General features: G+C 36.7%; 1 protein-coding gene across 3 annotated transcripts in view; it reads left to right on the top strand.

Annotated features, from left to right (window-relative positions):
* stxbp6 (syntaxin binding protein 6 (amisyn)) overlaps positions 1–21,793 on the top strand; it is a 49,657-nt gene that overhangs the window by 23,350 nt on the left and 4,514 nt on the right. For 2 of the 3 annotated variants that reach the window (XR_014534234.1, XM_083545574.1), the window contains exons 3-5: positions 13,860–13,990; positions 14,189–14,354; positions 21,037–21,194. Coding sequence is in view for 2 of the 3 variants with exons in the window: in XM_083545574.1 (XP_083401700.1) it covers positions 13,860–13,990; positions 14,189–14,354; positions 21,037–21,194 (455 nt within the window). In the remaining variant the exon portion in view is untranslated. Of the gene's footprint in view, positions 1–13,859; positions 13,991–14,188; positions 14,355–17,638; positions 17,741–21,036; positions 21,195–21,793 lie in introns of all 3 variants that reach the window. The other variant, XM_083545575.1, reaches the window with a different exon arrangement.

A 21,793-nucleotide genomic window follows, 5' to 3' on the forward strand; every position in this document is an offset into this window, starting at 1 on the left:
ATTATAACGGGCATCTCTCTCTGTGAGCTGCCCATATTGAGTTTAAGCAGAAGACAAGGCACTGCATGGCACTGACAGCTTCTCCTCCAGTGTCCTGCTTGGTGGCCCGACATTTATGGCTTTGGTATTTCTGTTGAAGGGCACTGATGGGAACCTCTCAGACCTTCCCTGACAGCTTGCTCATCACTGCACCAACATGTAATGTACATATTTTGATTGGTCACTAGTCTAAGATTGAAGGGTTCACTCTGATGACCTTTTAAAATGTGGCTCAATATTTTTATTATAATTTTTTTATTATTTAAAGCTGAGCTGAAACATATCACATATTAATTAAGATGCTTGTGTTTTAGCTGGGAACTAAGTGCACAGCGGGAATACACCCTGAATGGGACACCAGTCTATAGAAGTGCACCATCCACATGTACACTCACTGTGGGTGCATTTAGCCAGTCTATCTACCAGCATGTTCTTACAAGGTAAGAGGCCATAAATTCACAGGAACACTGTGAGCACATATAAAATGATTCACAGGCAGTAACCCAAGCTCTGAATTAAATCCAGTACCTAGAATCTGCAGGTCTACAAGGTACTTTTTATTCTCTTGGTTATGCTTTAGTTAAGCTGAGATTGGCAACTTTTTTTGGTCTGAATTCCAGCTCCCACAGCTCCTTCACTAATATTTTCCAAGGAAGGAAATATTACCCGAGCACATCCTTCGCTTCCTTTTTAATTTAAAGACTCTGCTCATTGTTGTTACACAGAGGAAAATATAATTGCAAAAGGCAGCTGGGGAAAAATCTCGCTTTTCACTTCTCCGTATTGTGATAGTCCCGTGACCCCACTCAAGGGCGATGTCTCTGTCGATGTGTTAGCTCATCTGTTTTTTTTTTGTTTGTTTTTTTTACTTCAGTCGTGCTGCCAAGCTTTCCAATCACCAGGATGAAACTCCATCTGATGTTTAGTGCCTTATGGTAAACATCTTAGGACGAATTCAAAAAGATTTCCTAAATGATTTTGGCTGACTTTTTCCACTGATATGAATTTGCAAGGAATGAAAAGCCATCACTCACGTGCGAATATTAAGGAACTTGGAAAACATGAAAATCATGTGATAATTTCTGACTGGAGAAGTCTATTGATGTGTATTAGAGGCTTGTTTATTATTTGTGAGTAAGCTTTGAGTAAGCCTCCTCACTATTCACTGCTTTGGGTTTGTTCCAGTGAGTCTTTTGTTCTAAAGTTTATTACTCCCCAAGCAGCAAGTCTCCAGTAAATAATTACAGCACTTAATTTACAAGCAACTTGGAAAAGTGCTCATGAATAAGCAAGTGAATGTGTAATAAAAATAAAATGCTGTGCAAATAATGTTTGAGTGCATTATCATAAAAGCAAATCAGCAGAAAGTCAGAGCTCATCAGTGCTAATAGTGTATGTGGTCGAACCATGAAACATTTAAAATTTCAACCTCTCTTATTTCTTATTTAAGTATCCACCTTTTGCTTTGATTACTGCTTTGCACACTCTTGGCATTCTCTTGATGAGCTTCAAGAGGTAGTCACCTGAAATAGTCTTCCAACAGTCTTGAAGGAGTTCCCCGAGAGATGCTTGGCACTTGTTGGCCCTTTTGCCTTCACTCTGCGGTCCAGCTCACCCCTAAACCATCTCGATTGGGTTCAGGTCCGGTGACTGTGGAGGCCAGGTCATCTGGCGCAGCACCCTATCACTCTCCTTCTTGGTCAAATAGCCCTTGATGCCTTCAGTGTGACCTACAACATTCTTTCAGCTTCTCCCGTTAGGGTTCGCCACAGCGGATATATATATATATATCTCTCTAATGTAACCTGTCCATATTTGTAATACTGATTATTTCTGAAGAAGACGACTACTTAAGGCACACATGCTCACCAGATGTCTGTCTTTCAGCGTCCTCAGCTCCTGTACTAACCATTGTTAAACAAATGGTGCTGGTAGATTTTTAGCTTGGACCATTTTTTTTACCCAAAACTATATTTTTACCACACAAATGTTATTTATATACTTTTGCAGTTCCACTTGCCTGCCAGGTTTGCAGCACATAAATCTAGACAGATTGAGTAGCTTTCTTTATTTTGGCCAATGTTGGATTTACTTTAAAAAGAGCAGATGGTCAGGCAACTATCAACCACATGAAGCAGACGGACTTTTCAATTCACTTCACTTTATCTGATGTTTTCTTCAATCCATGAGGAAATGATTGAACGCTCTGCTTAGGTACAATTTACTGATCTTCATGCTTGTGTGTGTGCTATTTTTTTCCCCCCGTGTGTCCACATAATTACTTTCACTTAATTGCACACACACATTTGCCCAAACCTGTTTACAGTGTAAAACAGATTGCACATGGTCTTGCTTTAGAAATTAATGATGTGGAGGCCATAAAAGAAAAGCTGTTTAATGTCAAACGGTTGAAGGCTTGTCTCTCATTCTTGGACCTGCTATTTGAAATCTGTCCAAGCACATCTGGACCTGTGTGCCGAAACTGGTACATACAGATGGGGAGAGCTGGAGTACAGGAAGGTCACAGCCCATTATCCAGGTTGTCTCATTTATTAAATTCCTTAAATTTCATCACTAATATCATAATCGTCTAACCGTATTCACTAGAATCTCTTCAGAATTTGCATCAGGTTGTAAAAGTTGGAGTTGTATAAGCTAGTTAGAGGGAGAAAAGTCAGCTCTGGTGCTGTGTGGGTTTTGATGTCGATCTCTTGAGTGGAAGAAGAATGCTCAGAATACAGGTGGGGACAGAGTGCAGTGGATACAGCAGGTGCAGATGTTTGCTTTTTGTGTTTATGACCTGCACTGAGTTTAAAAAAGTAGCAATCCAGTAGGTCTAGAAGAGCAAAATTGATCTTTAACTGTACATACGTGGGTATGGCGCATGCTTGCATAGTTAAATAGACCAGTTTATCTTGTTGGACCTCAGAATTCTTACTTGAACACGTAAAAAATCTTGCATTTTGCATCGTTGTGGCCGAATTCTCATCACACGTTAACTTCTTCTCTGCGGTCGGGTATCAACATGCTTAATGCGATCATCCAAAGTTTCCCCTCAGTAGTTATGTATGGTGGTATAATAGAGGTATTGCTAAACAGATAAGCGTTTTTGTTTTTGTTGTTTTTGCTCTGTTCTCATCATGCACTGCATGGGCCAGTACCCAGAGGGCTTGCTTGACTTCAGTTTGTGCAATTTGACAAGTTGTAATGCAATGGGGGAGACTGCTGATCAGCATTTAATCAACGTGTTAAAACAACTTTGTCTTTTTCCATTAAACCCAAAGCTCTGTAGGCAGCTAGTAATTCTTAATTCCCTACATGATTTCTCTTTTCACTGCCTCTGCCGCAGTGAATGATTCTTCCCAGAACTCTGGCTTCTTTAATGTTCTGTCTGTGGATAGAGTATTTAATTAGCTTCTTCAGCAAGACTGTAAGTGTGTTTTTAAAAGCCAGTTCAGCAGCACCTCAGTGAAACATTTGTGGGAGAAACACTGACCTTGAAGATTATTATGGTAGAGAAAAGTCTAGGTCATTGCGTAGGGGTGAATTTCTTAACTCTTTGTTCTGTTTTTTTTTTTCTATAGCCTTCTGTCTGTAATAGATTTCCTACCCACCCCTTTTTTCAACTCTAACTGGATACAGTCGTGTACAATTGACCAGGTTTTGACATGAAGCAATATTTGTGATTCGCTATTAACGTGTTATTTTTTGCTTTAATCTTCAATGTATCTTCAAGTCATTAGCTACTTCTGGTTAGCATTGTTTTGTAGGAGGTAATGAGGCAGAAAGCCTTTAGTGCAGCACAGTAGGAAGGGTGATGGGTGGGCACCTGTGCATTAGCTAAGGCACATAGGAGGCCATTATTCTGCTGCTCTGCCAACAAAGCTGTCAAACTGTCACTGAACTTTGTGCCAAAGTTTCAACAAATAATAACTGGGACTCTAAGGTTTAATACATTATCCAGTATAAAGCCCTTTTCAAGGTAAACACGTGTCGCTTGTTGGAATAATATATGTGATTATGTTGATGTTTCATTAAGCTGTTTGCAGAGATTTTTAATATGCTAAGACCTTCTAACAAATTCACAAAGTGGTGTAATGTACAGAAAAAAATATCAGTTTTTCCAAGCACCTTTCTCTGGAACCTCCTCACCTCTTTCCCTGTGTTGGCACTTATATAGACAAATAGACAGAGAACCCTGGCAGTTATCCAGGGAACTATTATTCTGTCAGGGATCCACCAGCCACACCTTGTTCTTTTGCAGATACAAGTCACTCTAGGAGCCTGGCCTCCAGCCTGTTTATAGTGTGGCATTGATGTATCTGGTTGTTCTAAGGATACTATGGCCAAAGTATAATTGTAGGGTAATCACTGGGCAGGGCAAACTTCAAATTTGTTGATTCGAATAATAAGTTCACAGAACCATTTTATTTATTTATTTATTTTTAACCAGAGGGAGATGCAAAGCAAGGTTATTGCCAAATCATGCATTTCTCCCACTCTTTCCTCAAGTGATCTAACAAAAAGTTTGTAGAGGCGCTAATTTTAGCATCATACACAAGGTCATTCAGTGGGACCTGAATGGACTCCATCACTAGGCAAAGTTCCCACTGTTGACTCTTGGTTAATCTGGGTGCATTGAGGTGCCTGTCCTCATTCAGAATTGTTGTATAAATTTGATCCCAGACAGACATTGTTTTCAGTGCTTTCAGTGGTGTTGTGATGCAATAAAAACTCACAACATATAAAGTGATGCCTGTTTTGTCATTTGGAAATGGGCCAGTGCGTTAAAGAAGTGCACACAGTTCCTGAAACAGCGTTGCATAAAAGTATGCAACAACAGCGATCTATATCACATACACTATTATCAGAATCCACTTCATCGCTTTGTTTGAAGCTCTCTGCCCATGTGTGCACTTTTTTAAATAGAAATAACTATGCATGAGAAATTTGTGAGGATTAAATCAAGCAACATTTTCCATGACACTTGTCTAAAGGCCGATTCTCCCCATGGCCAGACATGAACAAGACATTTTTTTGTTGTCCCACTTTCTGATGCTACAATTTTATTGACTTGTTGTAATTATTTATCATGGTGTCAAGTGGGGGAAATAGTGTGGTGCTGATCTAAATGGACCACTAGCACTTTTTCTTTCCCCCTTTATTAATTTTTATTTCTTCCTGCTGTTTTTTAGTAGAAGTCTGGCTCTTAACACAAAAGAAAAAGTAGCAAAAAGTGATTCAGCCAAGGTCATGGTTGTCGAGTAGTGACGGTTTCATGGTGCGGAGTTACAAACTATTCCTACACTTACAGAGGAAGAGACAGGGGCTGTAATTAAAGTTCTATTTTAAATTACTCTTTAAATGGCTTGCCCTTTGAGGAAGCACTAATAACATCTTAGTAGGCACCCAGGTCCTTCTCCACTGTGATGGATTTAAAGGGATGATGGTTCAATGATCTTTATTTATCTTTGGCAGATGAGACTGTTGGAGAAATAATAGTTACATAATTTATATATATAATAGTTACCTGCTCATATCTATAAGTACTGCCTTATCAGAACTGTCAGTCATCACATCATTCGTATATGTTACCCACACTATAGCTGCTGTATATTGTACAAAGTTCTAAAGTAAACTCTTCTTTATCTTAGCTGATGCACAATACTGTTATTTACACTACCGTGCACTCTCTCACTATATGTCCATTACTAATCTGTCATATAATCTGTATTCCTATTTAATACTCATACTGTCTATATTGTCTCACATTGTCTGTTTTGTCTTGTATAGTCCAAGCTGAATGTAAATTTTTTTATTTATGTCTGTACTTTGAGAGTCACTAACAGCTGAAACCAAATTCCTTGTGTGTGTAAACACACTTGGCCAATAAACCTGATTCTGATTCTGATATTTGTGTGTGTGTAACATTTGAATTCATGTTAAATCCACATCTTCTGTATCAATTTCTGAAACATTAAAGTAAAAAAAGATTTTATTCCAAGGATACCCTGCATCCTCATACATTTATAACTGTACCCCCTTTTGAGAAATGCCTTGGGGCAATGAGTTATTACTTCAGCATTTACATCAATCTCTATCCTCATCACCTGAGATGAAAGGAACTTAATGCCACTATTGGCTTTATCTTTACTGAGACACACACACACACACACACACACACACACACACACACACACACACACACACACATCATCAGCTGCTGTCAAGTCGATTCAGACTTTTGGCAGCTCTGTAGATAGTTGGACTATCTGTAGTGCTTTTATGGCAGCACACAAAAGCAGACTTCCAGACGGTTCTTCCACGCAGTTAACACCTCCACAGTCAGTCCATACTGCTGCTGCCCAGCATGAGTGCCAGACGTGGGACACAAAGATTGAGTCTCATACTCTACCAACTAAGCAACAATGCACAGTACAGTGTACTTATTACACACACACACACACACACGCATGCATATATATATATATATATATATATATATATATATATATATATATATATATATATATATATATATATATATATACGCACGCACGCACGCACATATATATATATATATATATATATATATATATATATATATATATATATATATATATATATATATATATATATATACACACACACACACACACACACACACACACACACACACACACACACACACACACACACACACAATGTATATAATTAAAGTTTGTCAAGTTTGTAGAGATCTGATGTGTTCCCTTAAATCTTTTTAGGCAGTGCATATTGGAAAGAGTTTATTGGAGATGGAAAGAGTGATACAATATTTTACTCAAGTAAAAGTACTGTTACTTTAATAATAATTGATTTAAGTACATTTAAAGTTACTGATCTATGAATGTACTCAAGTAAAAGTAAAAAGTAGCTCATTTAAAATGTATTTACAGTCAAATCTACCGAGTTGTAGAAGGACTAGGAGATATAAAACTAGTTGTTTTCAAATTGAAGGAACACCTTTAAAAATGAAAGTTTCCCAGTAAAAAAATATATATCTTCTTCTTTTTTTCTTTCTTGTTAGTTCAGCGCATTTTTTTCCCCTTGAATAATTTATGTATTTTTTTTATTTGTCGAATATGGTATAAAATGTATACTTCAAACAAAACATACTTAAGTAAAAGAAAATTTTTTTCTTTTTTCAAGAAATACTCGATTACAGTAACGTGAGAAAATATAATTCTATTACATTCCACCAAATTTTTTCTTTATTTGTTCTTTACGTTTCTGTGCATTGTCGGGTTTTTCAATTTCTGTTTTCTTCTGCAACTGTCTAATCTTTATCACGGGGCAATAATGGGGCAGAGAAAATATTTGTGCTGTTGTACTGTTTTAGAAGAGCAGATTGGTTTTATCTGTTGCAGGCATGTTATTGTGTCTGTAGATTCCCTCGGGTATTCAGGATTACAGAGTCAGCTTTCATGGCTGTGCTGACGATACATAATTGCAGTATGTATGTATCTATTGCAGCAGATTATGCTGATGCTCTGAACTTTTTGTTTGTGTAGAGCAGAACCGATGTACTGTATGGTAGTTTTCTTTAACTCAGATTGAACATACAAATTTTTATAAAAGCTTTGTTCTGCACATCAAAACATATCTAAACAAATTTGATGACCATCTTGACACCAAATCACATTTTCCTCCATATCAATACTGATGGATTGATTATATATATATATATATATATATATATATATATATATATATATATATATATATATATATATATATATGTCAATTCTTTTGAAGAAACTGAAACTGGCACATGCCTTTATATTTATAGATGCTCCAATGTTGATGTTTAATTTGACATGTCCATTGAACTACAACACTACAATTAGACAACCATACCACAGTGTGCATTATGGTGATTTAACCTCTCATTTTTATTCTCATGTGAGTTTCCACATTGAACACAGCATGACGTGTGCCAGAAAGTAATTGCTTTAAAGTTAAAAAATAAAAGTATTAGGTATAATCAAGGTTCGATTATAGAGCTATAAGTGGACCGTACTATGTTGTGCTAGACTGGCATACTTCTGTTTTTTTGTATTTGCTAAGGAAAAAAAAGGTGTTGCCTGAAAGCCATTTTTTCTTCGCTCACAATCTTACAAATCATAATGGGTTGCTTAAGGTTTCTAATGGTGAGGAGTTCTAAAGAGTGAGGAGCGATTATACAGAAGGCTTATGTACAAACCCGATTCCAAAAAAGTTGGGACACCGTACAAATTGTGAATAAAAACAGAATGCAATGATGTGGAAGTTTCAAATTTCAATATTTTATTCCGAATACAACATAGATGACATATCAAATGTTTAAACTTTAAAATTTTAAATTTCATGGCATCAACACATCTCAAAAATGTTGGGACAAGGCCATGTTTACCACTGTGTGGCATCCCCTCTTCTTTTTATAACAGTCTGCAAACGTCTGGGGACTGAGGAGCTCAAGTTTAGGAATAGGAATGTTGTCCCATTCTTGTCTAATACAGGCTTGTAGTTGCTCAACTGTTTTAGGTCTTCTTTGTCGCATCTTTCTCTTTATGATGCGCCAAATGTTTTCTATGGGTAAAAGATCTGAACTGCAGGCTGGCCATTTCAGTGCCCGGATCCTTCTTCTACGCAGCCATGATGTTGTAATTGATGCAGTATGTGGTCTGGCATTGTCATTGTCATGTTGGAAAATGCAAAGTCTTCCCTAAAAGAGACGACGTCTGTATGGGAGCATATGTTGTTCAAGAACTGGCGTCCCAGTTTTGCGTCCCAGTTACATCCCAGAAAATGGCGTCCCAGTTTTCAAAAAATAATTTCAAATTTTGATTTGTCTGACCACAGAACAGTTTTCCACTTTGCCACAGTCCATTTTAAATGAGCCTTGGCCCAGAGAAAATGCCTGCGCTTCCAGATCATGTTTAGATATGGCTTCTTTTTTGAGCTATAGAGTTTTAGCCGGCAACGGTGAATGACACGATGGATTGTGTTCACCGACAATGTTTTCTGGAAGTATTCCTGAGCCCATGTTGTGATTTCCATTACAGTAGCATTCCTGTATGCAGTACTGTGATGCAGTGCTGTCTCAGGCCCTGAAGATCACGGGCATCCAGTATGGTTTTGACCCTTACGCACAAAGATTGTTCCAGATTCTCTGAATCTTTGGATGATATTATGCACTGTAGATGTTGATAACTTCAATCTCTTTGCAATTTTTCTCTGAGAAACTCCTTTCTGATATTGCCTCACTATTTTTCGCCGCAGCATTGGGGGAATTGGTGATCCTCTGCTTATCTTGACTTCTGAGAGACACTGCCACTCTGAGAGGCTCTTTTTATACCCAGTCATGTGGCCAATTGACCAAATAAGTTGCAAATTGGTCCTCCAGCTGTTCCTTATATGTACATTTAACTTTTCCGGCCTCTTATTGCTACCTGTCCCAACTTTTTTGGAATGTGTAGATCTTATGAAATCCAAAATGAGACAATATTTGGCATGACATTTCAAAATGTCTCACTTTTAACATTTGATATGTTATCTATATTCTATTGTGAATAAAAAATAAGTTTGAGATTTGTACATTATTGCATTCCTTTTTTTATTCACAATTTGTACAGTGTCCCAACATTTTTGGAATCATGTTTGTAATTTATGAAATTCTAAAGGTCCCAAATAGGACATCTTTGTACTTGTAAGTCTTTTTGGGGTCACACTTCTAGAGTTTACTTCATGAAATATTAACATATGTGCCTTGTGTAGAGAATTGCATCCTCCTTGACGGGTGTCTCTATACTCAGCTGATGGTACTGCTATTGTAATTTCTGACCCGTTCCCTTCTGGAGATGATGCTTCCACTGAAGATTCAACATCTCAGGAACTCCACGTGTATAATCAAGGTTTTGAAATCCCACTCTACTGAGTACCAAGCGCTGCCTAAATGAAACATCTTTCATGTGGCTCGACCGGAAAATAGACTTTCTCCTAGAATGATAAACAGCAGCGCATATTTGAAATTGAAAGCAAGGATTGCGCAATGTTCTCCATGAACGGTACGAAGATCGCGTTCCTCATCAGCAAGCAGTTAACTGTCATCTAAACAATAGCTGTAATCAAGTGAGCTGACTTGTCTGTTCTCTCGCAGCTCTATGGAGTTCTGTTTGCGTGACAGTGAGAAGGTTTTGAGTGGGTTGTAATTTCTGGCGTTGTTTTTTTTTACCTTATTAAAAAACCCCAGCATTTTAAAGCCAGGTTTTTCGCTTGTGTCATGGTACAGTGTCTTATACAGTTTTATAGAGTGTAAAAGTCAAAAACAGGATTTCAATACTATATGATAACCATGAACATGCACAGTATTCTAGTTTTTTGCATTTACTATGAAGCAAAATTATATGCAGAGTGGCATACAGTTTTAAATGTAATCTGGGAGACATTCTGTCTTGTTTTTTTAATATGCATCACATTGTGCCAAAGTGAGAGCAGCTGTAAGAGTTCAGAACTTTACTTGGCAGGTTTTTTCAAACCTCTAGCCCATTTTTACATGTAAACCCCCAGCACTTACAATAAACCATTTTCATTCGTAATGGCTCTCATTTTGCATGCTGACGTGCTAAGAATTTACGGCAAGTATTTTCAACTACCAGTTGAATTATTCATACTGCAGTCTCAACCACTGTGACTATGCAAAGGTTTATTCAGAGTAAGAAGATTGTCCTGGTTATGCTATAATGAGTATTGAAATGGAAATGAAGATGATGAGTAGGAGACAGCTGCATTTCTGATTTGCCTTAGTAATTGTGGGAGATTACCCCGAACCCGGCTGTGCTTTACCGATCTGTTGAGTGTTGTATGTTGATAGATCTTCAGGTGAATATTGAATCGAATATTCTTCCAAATGAACACAAGTGTCAGATCACACATGGATATTAAAAGATGTTTTACCTCCCGTGTTATCCGACGATTGCATAAGAGCCTTTTGGATATTGGCAGCAAATCACATTGAAACTGAACTGGCTACAAAATTCTGTGATTAACAGCAAATCTGTGAAATATGGCAATAACACATTTGTCAGTCAAAGCTGTTAAAGTTTGCAAAAAGGTGAAAACTGAATGTCTGCACTACTTGAATGATGCAGAACATATTTTAAATTCAATTTCTATTTTATAAATGTCATGTTTCCCTCTTTGGTTTTGGATTTGGTTCAGTGGAGTTTCTATATTTTCGGGAAGCTCTTTGCTCACTGCGCTTTTAGCTTTCGGAGTTCCAGAAAACTGCTCACATGCCACTTTCAATTTGCAGTAGCCGAACGAGCCTCAGAGTTGCTGTTGTGTTTCAGTTTTCATAGAGAATGAATCTGTATGTTCTAGTTTCACCTAAAATATGTGATAAAAAAAAAATTATATATACAGTTGATGCACCTGTCTATGAAGTTCAAGGCTTAATGATCTCACCAAACCGATTGTGTGTTCCAATTAATCAGTGCTAAGTAGTTACAGGTATTCAAATCAACAAAATGACAAGGGTGCCCAAATGTATGCACCTGTGTAATTTTGTTTTGATGCATATTGCGCATTTTCCGGTAATCCAATAAACCTCATTTCACTACTGAAATATTACTGTGCCCTTCAGTTATTTGATAGATCAAAATTAAATTGCTGATCCAAACAGCCAAATATTTATAAACGAAAATCATGGACATTGTCAGGGGCTTTTTAACTTTTGCATACAACTGTATATAAAATGATTTGTTTATTTTTATAATTTTTTTTATATACTATCATTGTAGTTGTGCTTAACATTCATCCTTAATCTCACACTAACTTGCTACTTAGGACATCACAGTATCATCACGGCACAGACAGCAGACTAGTTTACTGTTTGAATCTTTCCTTTTTGTTTCTTAAGATCATTGCTGAATTTAGTTTTTTTACCTGTTATTTTTGTGTTATTACAATATATAATTACACTCTACAACAAATAGTGTACAATATTTTCTGTAGGTTTTTTTAGCTTAAAAGCTGTTGTTATAATATAAACTAATTTTTTTAACATTTAATTAATCCTAATCTAATGAATAAATCATTAATATCCCTACATTTGATGTTCCTCTCACTATGTTTTCTGCTGTTCTCACAAATGCGGCACTTCACTGGATAATCTGGTGTGTGCTGTTCTAAGCTTTATGTGTGTGATTGATGATCCTCACTGCCTCTTGCTTGCTTTCGGGTTAGGTGGGAAATTTGTGTCTTCATTAGCTCTTCTGCCACTTTTATTAGATGGGCAAATTAATGTTCATTTAGACTATGGGGCTCATGTAGGGCTTGGTGTTTTTATTGAAATGTATTTAAGTTATAGAGCTATTGTTAAAAATGAAACATTATATGCAAACATGCATATTTAAATTAAAATACACTGTATAGTGACTTCATTTCATGGACTTATATGTTATATGCTAAAATTTCTACCCCTTCATCATGGGGACTGAGGTTGGGTTTGGCTCCATAGATGTCATCATTCCCACAATATTCCAGTAATCATAAACAAAAACATTCCTCCAGATGGCATTTTAAAGGTGAAACTAAGATGAATGAGGGAAGTTGACCCTGCATAAGAGGTTGGGGTGGTATAGGGAAAATATGGATCTAAAGACAGAAGATATAAGAAATTTAAAAGAGAAAAGGAGGGAATGATACAGATTGTTCTACAAATAGTATAGAAGCAGATCCTTGTGTGAACCACTTTCTGTGGGCTGGATTATAGCATGAACTGAAACAGCAGAATGAACTCTGAGCAATGACCCCTGACTGTATAACGCTGGAATTTTGATTCATTATGTTCCTGAGGGAAATATTTGGCTGCTGTGTGGGAGGATGGTATATACTTCACCTCGAGCCACATGCCTGCAAGACTTTTTAGAGTGTTCTGTAGGGTGTTGGTGTGTTTACTCTAAGTTATTGTTATTTTAAATGCGTTAAAGCGAAGACTACTATATTGCACCAGTGCACCTATGAGCTTATTTTGGAAATATTGTAATTTGCACTGCCTCACTTTTCCATACCCTGCACTAATTGTACATTAAATGTCTATTTTTACATTTTCTTATTACTTTACTACTTTATTATTTTTTGTATAATTTTTTATACTTTTATAGCACCAGCATACCTTGACTAATTCCTTGTAAATGTGATACATATCATCTCTAGCAAAAAAGGTGATTCTGTAACTATTGGTGAAGTGATTTATAGAAAATCGTTACCAATACTGATTGAAGTTGAATAAAATGGGCATAAACAACACTGCTATTATGCTGCCACCAACTCCTTTTCCATGTTGCTTTAAAATGTTAAAACACTCTAGAAACTAAAAGGGGCCTGACCCTGAGTCATAAACCGACGTGTATTTTGCCTGATTTGATTTGGGAAATAGTGTGGTATTTTCTGATTGAGCACATGAATGCTAAGGTTTAACAGAGCTCCAATACAGTATTCTTGGGAATATTTGAGAGTATATTGAGGGGTTGCTAATGTAGTGAGGGTTTATAAATACATTATTATGTAATATTAATACTGGTTTCCAAAAAACACAGTATTATATAACAATTTTATTTTGCTTTTTTGTGATCATTGATTTCCAGCGGTTTAAATTAGTGGTCAGGGGCCACAACAATTGAACTACATGAGTCTAATGCAGCAAATTATTAATGGCTTTTAAACTGTTTTGCCTTTATTGAGAGTAAATAATCCTGTCCATAACATCAGTTTCTACCATCTTTCTCTCTTTCCAGTGACCAACAAGAAGCCAACAGAGATCTCAATCACCAAAGTGAAACAGTTTGAGGGCTCTTCCATGTTTGTCAAAAGATCCCAGTGGAGTCTCGACCAGCTGCGGCAGGTGAACGGCATTGACCCGAACAGGGTGAGTCACATGATCATTGAGAGACATCCGTGGGTGGCACTTTGCTTTTTCATTCTTGTGCTCAGCTGTTCAGAAACGTTATCAGTCCCAGTCTATTTATTAAATGCCGTTATTGTTTACTTTCTTTTTATTTGTTTATTTTACTTTTTTTTTTCATATTTTTTATGTCACTTGTTGCTCTGGCCTGTCGTGTCACAGGATTGTCCAGAGTTTGACCTGACATTTGAGAATGCGTTTGACCAGTGGGTGGCCGGCTCAGCTGGGGACAAGTGCGTGTTTGTGCAGGTCCTACACAACACGTGCCAACGTTACAGTGCAGAAAGAAAACCAGAGTTTGTCAACTGCCAGTCCAAACTGCTGGGAGGTGAGCAACAGTAAAATATAGTCATTTTGCCATATACAGTGGTGTGAAAAAGTGTTGACTGATTTCAAATTTTTATTTGCATGTTTGTCACACTTTAACGTTTCAGATAATAAAACTAATTTAAATATTAGTAAAAGATAACACAAGTGAACACAACATGCCGTTTTTTAAAACAGGGTTTTTATTATTGAGGAAAAACAAAATAAATCCAAAACTACATGGCCCTGTTTGAAAAAGTGTTTGCCCCCTGTTAAAACTGAGTTCAATTTCTCTAGCCACACCCAGGCCTGATTACTGACACACCTGTTCACAATCTCTTAAATAGGACCTGTCTGACAAAGTGAAGTAGACCAAAAGATCCTTAAAAGCTAGACATCATGCCGAGATCCAAAGAAATTCTGAAACAATTCAGAAAAGAAAGTAATTGAGATCTATCAGTCTGGAAAAGGTTATAAAGCCATTTCGAAAGCTTTGGGATTCCAGTTTATATAATAATACAGTAGTTTAACTTTTTGGTAAGGTGTGTGTCCCATTACGTCTGGTGTAAAAGTAACAGCGCATTTCAGAAAAAGAACATCATACCAACAGTAAAATATGGTGGGGGTAGTGTGATGGTCTGGGGCTGTTTTGATGCTTCAGGACCTGGAAGACTTGCTGTGATAAATGGAACCATGAATTCAGCTGTTTACTAAAAAATCCTGAAGGAGAATTTCCGGCCATCTGTTTGTGACCTCAAGCTGAAGCGAACTTGGTGTCTGCAGCAGGACAATGATCCAAAACACACCAGCAAGTCCACCTTTTACTAATATAAAATATATATATATATATATATATATATATATATATATATATATATATATATATATATATATATATATATATATATATTACATACACCCTCTGGTCTATAGCTTATGTCACAGAACTGCTGCATGCTGTTTTCTTTTGTTATATCGGACTGCTTTTTCTGATGCCAACTGCGTCCTGTGCTTTTGAGCAAAATTCATTTCAATGCAAGTTTCTTTTTTTTTTTTTTTGTGCGTCTCAAAGCAGCTTTTCTAAATGTAAGAGTTATAGAAAAAAAATCTAAAAAGTGAACTATGTGTGTTTATCCCCGATGAACAAGCCTAGGGCAACTCCCTTAGATGGTTGCAGATTTCTAAAAGTTTTAATTCCTTATTCCTCCCACAAATCTTTTCCCCACAACTTTTCATATACTTTCATAAGAAGAATACTGTCTATGAGGACCATTTAAAGTTCTTTGCAGTCTGAGCTGTCAGAAAAAGCAGTCTGATTGAAATGAACACAAATAATAATAATACACTGATAAACATGTTCGGTGTTAATCTTGTTTGAAATTCATTGCCTGTTATTTTAAAACTGCTCATTGTTATTCCACTGAGAGTCACACTGAAGTTTGTGATCCCTTAAAATCATTTCTCTATTATTCCTTCAGTTACTTCTATGAATAATTCAGTATTAACAGTAAAGATAATAGAATAGATGTATATTTAGAGAGTAAGGAATGAGTTTGAGGTGTTAATGTAAACTAGTAATCTCTTGAGTGGTGGTTAATTTTTTTTTGATAATAGTATCCTAAGCTCCCTTTTACTCGGAAAATGCGTAGCTGGAAATTTAGCTTTACACGTCTGCTATCGCACGGAAGCGCTGGTGTTCCAACGGGACCGGATTAGTGTGGATAGCAGTGTGAGGCAGGCTACTGGAGAGCAAGGACTCACAGCTGGATCAGCCACATGCCTGCTGCTACAACATCAGCACAGAGAAGACTGAAGAAATGTGGACATTTAAAGTTCGGTCTCTTTCTTTTCGCTGACATAATGCTTTAGGGTTTGGGCAGGTCACTGTGTTAAAAACAACATGAATGTTATTACATGGTAGAAAACGAAGAACCATCCTGTCCCTTACAGTCTAAGTCTCACACCAGTGCAAAACAAATATCATGAAGCTGCTCAGGTGTGGGACAATAACTGTGGGTGACACATCGTCTGAAGCTTATATAATGCTGAGTCTAACTAAAATACTCAAACTACTGAATACTCACTACGCCTCATTACACAGCTTTCATTCCTGGCAGCTTTGAGACACATTTTATATATAAATCATTTCGGGTTTTTTTGGTTATTCCAAGAAACATTTATGGAACCCTCTTAGAATTTTAAACTTCTTAATAAAATAAATGTTCTGTGGATAATTGAGGAGATCCTTTCATTCCTCTGTGTTGCATAACACACATCTCACTTTTATAAAACTATATAGGCTATTCTTCTAAATCTCTAATGAGCTTGTCATTGAAGTAACATTGAAGGGTGAAACATTATATTACTTTTATTGGGAAATTCGCTGACCCTTTGTATTATATTATACAAAATATATATATATATATAATGTATTTCTCTTTGTCTTTTCAAAATGAAGATTCTTTGACAGTATGTTGTTTAATGGATAAGTTGTAGATGAGTGTACAATTATTTTTGTTTATTTGTTTCTGCCATTTTTAGCAGCATCAATTCTCTGTCATTAAAAAACATGATGTTTTACTGTAAATTGTACTTTATGTCTGGCTTTAAATCCTCAGGAATCAGTATTGACTGTGGCGTTTATTTATTTTTTATTCAAGGATTTAAGGATCAGACTATTACAAATGTTGATGCAAAACAAAGTATATTAAGATTTCTTTTTCATATATTGCCTTGCTTAACATCATTTGCTTAACTTTGCTGATTGCAGCCTGAAAATTCTGATAGAAATTGAATCTATTTTGGGCTCAGGAAGTGGAAGTACTCCTTTTGTAGTAGATGCCACTAATCCCAATAATCAGTTAATGCCGACTGAAACATTTGTGTCTGAAAAACATTGATTTGGGATTATTTTGAGAGGCTGTACTTAACATTTAGTGTATTATTTTTAGACTGCCAGTGCCAATTTCCATTTTTTTTTTTTATAACACTTTGGCCCAAATTTGCCAAGCCGAACAGTTAAGATCGAAGTGCTAAATAAAGTAAGCTGTTACACATTCCTATAAGAAGAATATTTCCTGGTGTTTTATAGTGGTTTATGTAATCCATATAGCTGAGAAGGAGATATAAAGCTTTTATTTTAGGTTTCCTAGCCATACAGAGAAAGAGAACTCAGACACAACAGAATAATGGTAAATGTGGCTCAAATCAGACTTCACAAAGCTAACACACGTGAGTGAAATGAATCCAAAATGTAAAAATATATACTGTGAAATCACAGTCATTGTCTTTTGTTGTTCTCTGTAGCTGAAGATCAATCAGTAAATTCAGTTATTTACCATTGCAAGATCTTTTTGAACAGAATAATTGAGACAGTAATGTCTGACCCAGGTGTCCTCCTTCGTGCAGGTAAGCAGAAAGAAAGCCTGAGATTTGACATTAACATTCAGTTGGGTTTCAGTCTGTAGTGATTAGTTGACTATAGTATTTAGTTCTGTAGGAGTTTTTCCAGGCCATTGTTTTTGCTGACAGCAATGCGCTTGTTTTTCGACATCTGGGTAGTGTTTTTGTTTTCAGATTTTAGTCTTCTGGTATCCGAGTTATGTCTCTGAAATAGAACAACATAATAGCCAGCACAAAAAACAAAACAAAAAATGAAGAGATTTTTTTTAAACAGCAGTCTTGTATCTGCACAGGTTGTTTCCTGGTTGGCAGTCTGAAATCTAGGGTTAGTCCTGCGCTGTAGTCACATCTCTGCATGATTAACATGTTTTCAGCATGCTTTATTCTTCTTCGCATCCACCATTTCAGTATCTCTTAAACTCACTGTGGCAAAAGTTGTTATTGGGTTCATTTTTCATTTGCAGCAGTGTTTGACAAATGACCGTTTAGATTTTTTACACACGTTTGAAAATCCTGTTTTTGTTGAAATGAGCAGTAAATCCACTCAAGAAGGTTCTCAGGAAACTGAGAGTATTACAGTTTGTGTTAAAGTAAAAACGCCTGTGTCTGTGTGTGTGATGTTTTATGCCCAAATTACTGTGACATCAAAGCTGTAGAAACAAATTTCCACCAACAACAGAACCCTTTTCTGTGGGATGCATAGCAAAAAGGTCAGATTATTCATCTGGCGTAATCATAAGAATCATATTTGTGAGTGTGCAAAATAGCAGCTTTAGCATGCAAATTGTCAAATAACTGATTTGAAACGTGCGGTTCTCATTCGGAATAAATACATCGTATTGTATGCAGTTTTCTGTCAGTTCTGTATGTTTATGTGGGCCTCAGTAACAATTGTGTGGTCCTGATTACCGTCTATTAACAAAAAAATTACTTTAGAAAATAAAAACACAACATTGCAATATGTAGTCATTTTCCCAAAAAAATCAGGAGCCATTTCGGACAGAATTGGACATAATATTTCATCCTTCTTTCACAATTAGTAAGAGAAGCCATGTGTTACAACTGAAATGCATACGATGAATTAATCATCAAGAAGCACATCTACCCCATGAAACAAGTAGTTTATTATGCTTTAAACAAATGATCAGCTATGACCTCATAGACACAATTGTTGCTTCTCATCAATCTCAGATTTTTTCCAAACAATTTGAAACGCACTGTCCATTAGTGAGACAGATTGTTTACAATTGAAGAGCCTTTGGAACAATTTCCTTTGGACTCATGAGGCCATGGGAATGTTTGGTCATCATGCACAAAACCCCCGTTTTGGAGAAAACACATCACACACAAAAAAAAAAAAAAATCATACCAGCAGTGTCATGAAATTTCAAGTGAACTACTAATGAATTGAATAAACAGAAATGATTAATGAATGAGTAAAATTTATTCTGTACTCATTTTGTACTTTTGAGCATTCTGTACTTTTCTATATTCTGTATTGTATTTGTATTCTGTACATTCTGTACTTTTTGAATGTTTTGAGTATTCTGGACTCAAAATGTATTCTGTACTGTACACACACACACACGCTTTGTCTGTAAAAGAGAGGTGCTTCTTCTTCTCTCCCACTGATACCACACACACACACACACACACACACACACACACACACACACACACACACACACACACACACACACACACACACACACACACACACACACACAATCTCTCTCTCCCAGTCGCATCTCACCCTGCACCTGCAACCTCTTATCATGCTGGCAAATGTAGTTCTTTGTTCCTTTTACTTAACTGAGACTGTATCCAGATATTTTGCACATACAAATTTAAGATATAAAGAAAACTTACTTATTTCGCAAGAAACCGAAACTCATATGTATTAAAGCACAATCATTTAACAAGGATAAGTTATAAATGATGCACATAGTGAATTAAAATGTTTCTGTCATAACAGGACATTAAGCACCAGCAGTCTATGTGTGTATATATATTGTTTTTGTCACTTAAAGTTGTTTGTTTATAAAAAAAAATTGGTGATGGGAACCTATTTAGTTAATAATTATTACTTATTTAAGGTAATGCTGAAGTTTCATTTTTTTTTCCCTTTCCCCTTCTATACCATGACTCCTGTTCCATTAGGCTGTTAGATGTTCTTTCAGTCTAAGGTGTTCAGTCTAAGTAGTTTTTTTTTTTTTTTTTTTATATAATTGATTTTTATGCTTTTTTTTTTTTTTTTTGTCAGTATCTTTGTGCTTTTGATTTAAATGTCAGATTGTATTTAGTAAAAGTAGAATCAATAAATAGATTTTTTTCTGTTGAAACACTACCTCACATCTCGGGTCAAATGAGATTTTGTTTGTATTGTCAGCTGTCTGCTCCATCCCATCTGCTGCCTTCCAACATTCACATTGTTCTCTGAACTAAATCTAACACTGCTTTTTGTTTTCAAAGCCTCCTCTATTGTTCTCACAGAGCATATTGACGCGTGTGTTCTTCTGTGAAGAAGCATTTGTTTTAAACAGTGAACCAGGAACAAAGAGGGTTTTTTGTGGAGCAGGGGGTGTGGTGTTTGGTCAAGCAACAGTTTTTTTTCTATGGAAAAACACACCACCCTTATGCTTAGAAAGCTGCTGGATATATATTCCTGAACTGAACACATGTGGATGATCATCTCTTCCATGGACTACTTTATTAGTATAACAGCAGTGGCAGTCTGGAAGCAGCCCAAATTATATAGCTTGTCAGTAGGAACATCTGCAGGGTTGGGCTTGTCAGTGGAAAACCATGGTCCCCCCCTGAACACTACAGCTCTGTTGATATGGTGTAGAAACATCCTCCGGTTTCTATTATCAGCTCATTCTCTGAGGAACGGACTGAAACGCTAAGAACTTATCAGTGTTATGTGGCACAGAGCCAAGTCTGACACTGAGTTTTACAGCAAATGTGGGAACATTGTTCTTTTTTGCAGAAGCTCAGCTCAGTTCTTCGAATTGAAGCCTTGGTGAACTTTTCAAACAGATCAGTGACTAATAACGTGCTGATGGTCAAAAACAAACCTGGTTGAGATGCAACCTTTAGCGCAGGATGTTCTGTGTATAAAAATATATCAGACGATTTATACAGTATGTTCTCTTTAGTCTTCTGCTTCTTCCAGCTAAATAAATAATGATCAGGACATGTTTATAGCATCTAGGGATTTTTTTCTTTTTTGCCATTTCAATAGAAGTTCCCACTTTGTGTCCCTTACATTTTCCTACTTCTTTGCATGTTTGTGTGCACAGGTAACAGCATCTTGCACTCTGCAGCTGACAGTGTGACTAGTGCAGTTCAGAAGGCCAGTCAGGCACTGAATGAGCGTGGAGAGAGACTGGGTCGGACGGAGGAGAAAACAGGGGACATGATGAACAGTGCACAGCAGTTTGCTGATACTGCACATAAGGTATAACACACCTCCACTGACTTAATGAAATCTTACCGTACAAACTGTCATGACTGAGCTCCACCGTCTACGCTTTTAATGAGTACATGGTCATACAGAAAATTTAAATATGCTCTATTCACCCTGCGAAATAAAGATCCTGTTTTCCAAATCTGAACCCTAACCTTAAATGTTCCAAAATATTTATCTTTGTGAGAGTAAAGAATAAGTGCAAAGGAGGTCAAAAGCTCACCGTAAGCCTTCGACATAGTTTCTTCAGCTGTCAATTTCTTTTTCCACATCCTCCCACCCAAGCACTGGTAGCATTAAAAGCCCTCCCATGTCACACATCTTTCTCACTCAAGCGTGCCCATCCATTCTAATTACATACCAGAGAAAGCGCATTAGCTTAATTTGGTTTTGCATGTCTAACGGGATTAAACGTCCTTTTGCTAACGTTGTCAATGCATGGCTTCATCTGTTTGAACAAATAACATTATGTCCCTCCCTTGGGCCTCTTTTAGAACTCTTTACCTGCTTTTCTGTTAAAGACCATGCTTGAAGAACTGATGCGTGCGACGACATGGGGGCCTGAGAAATGCTTTTATAAACCTGTCCAT

The sequence above is a fragment of the Silurus aristotelis genome, assembly GCF_946808225.1.
Source record: "Silurus aristotelis genome assembly, chromosome: 6".
Taxonomy (NCBI): domain Eukaryota; kingdom Metazoa; phylum Chordata; class Actinopteri; order Siluriformes; family Siluridae; genus Silurus; species Silurus aristotelis.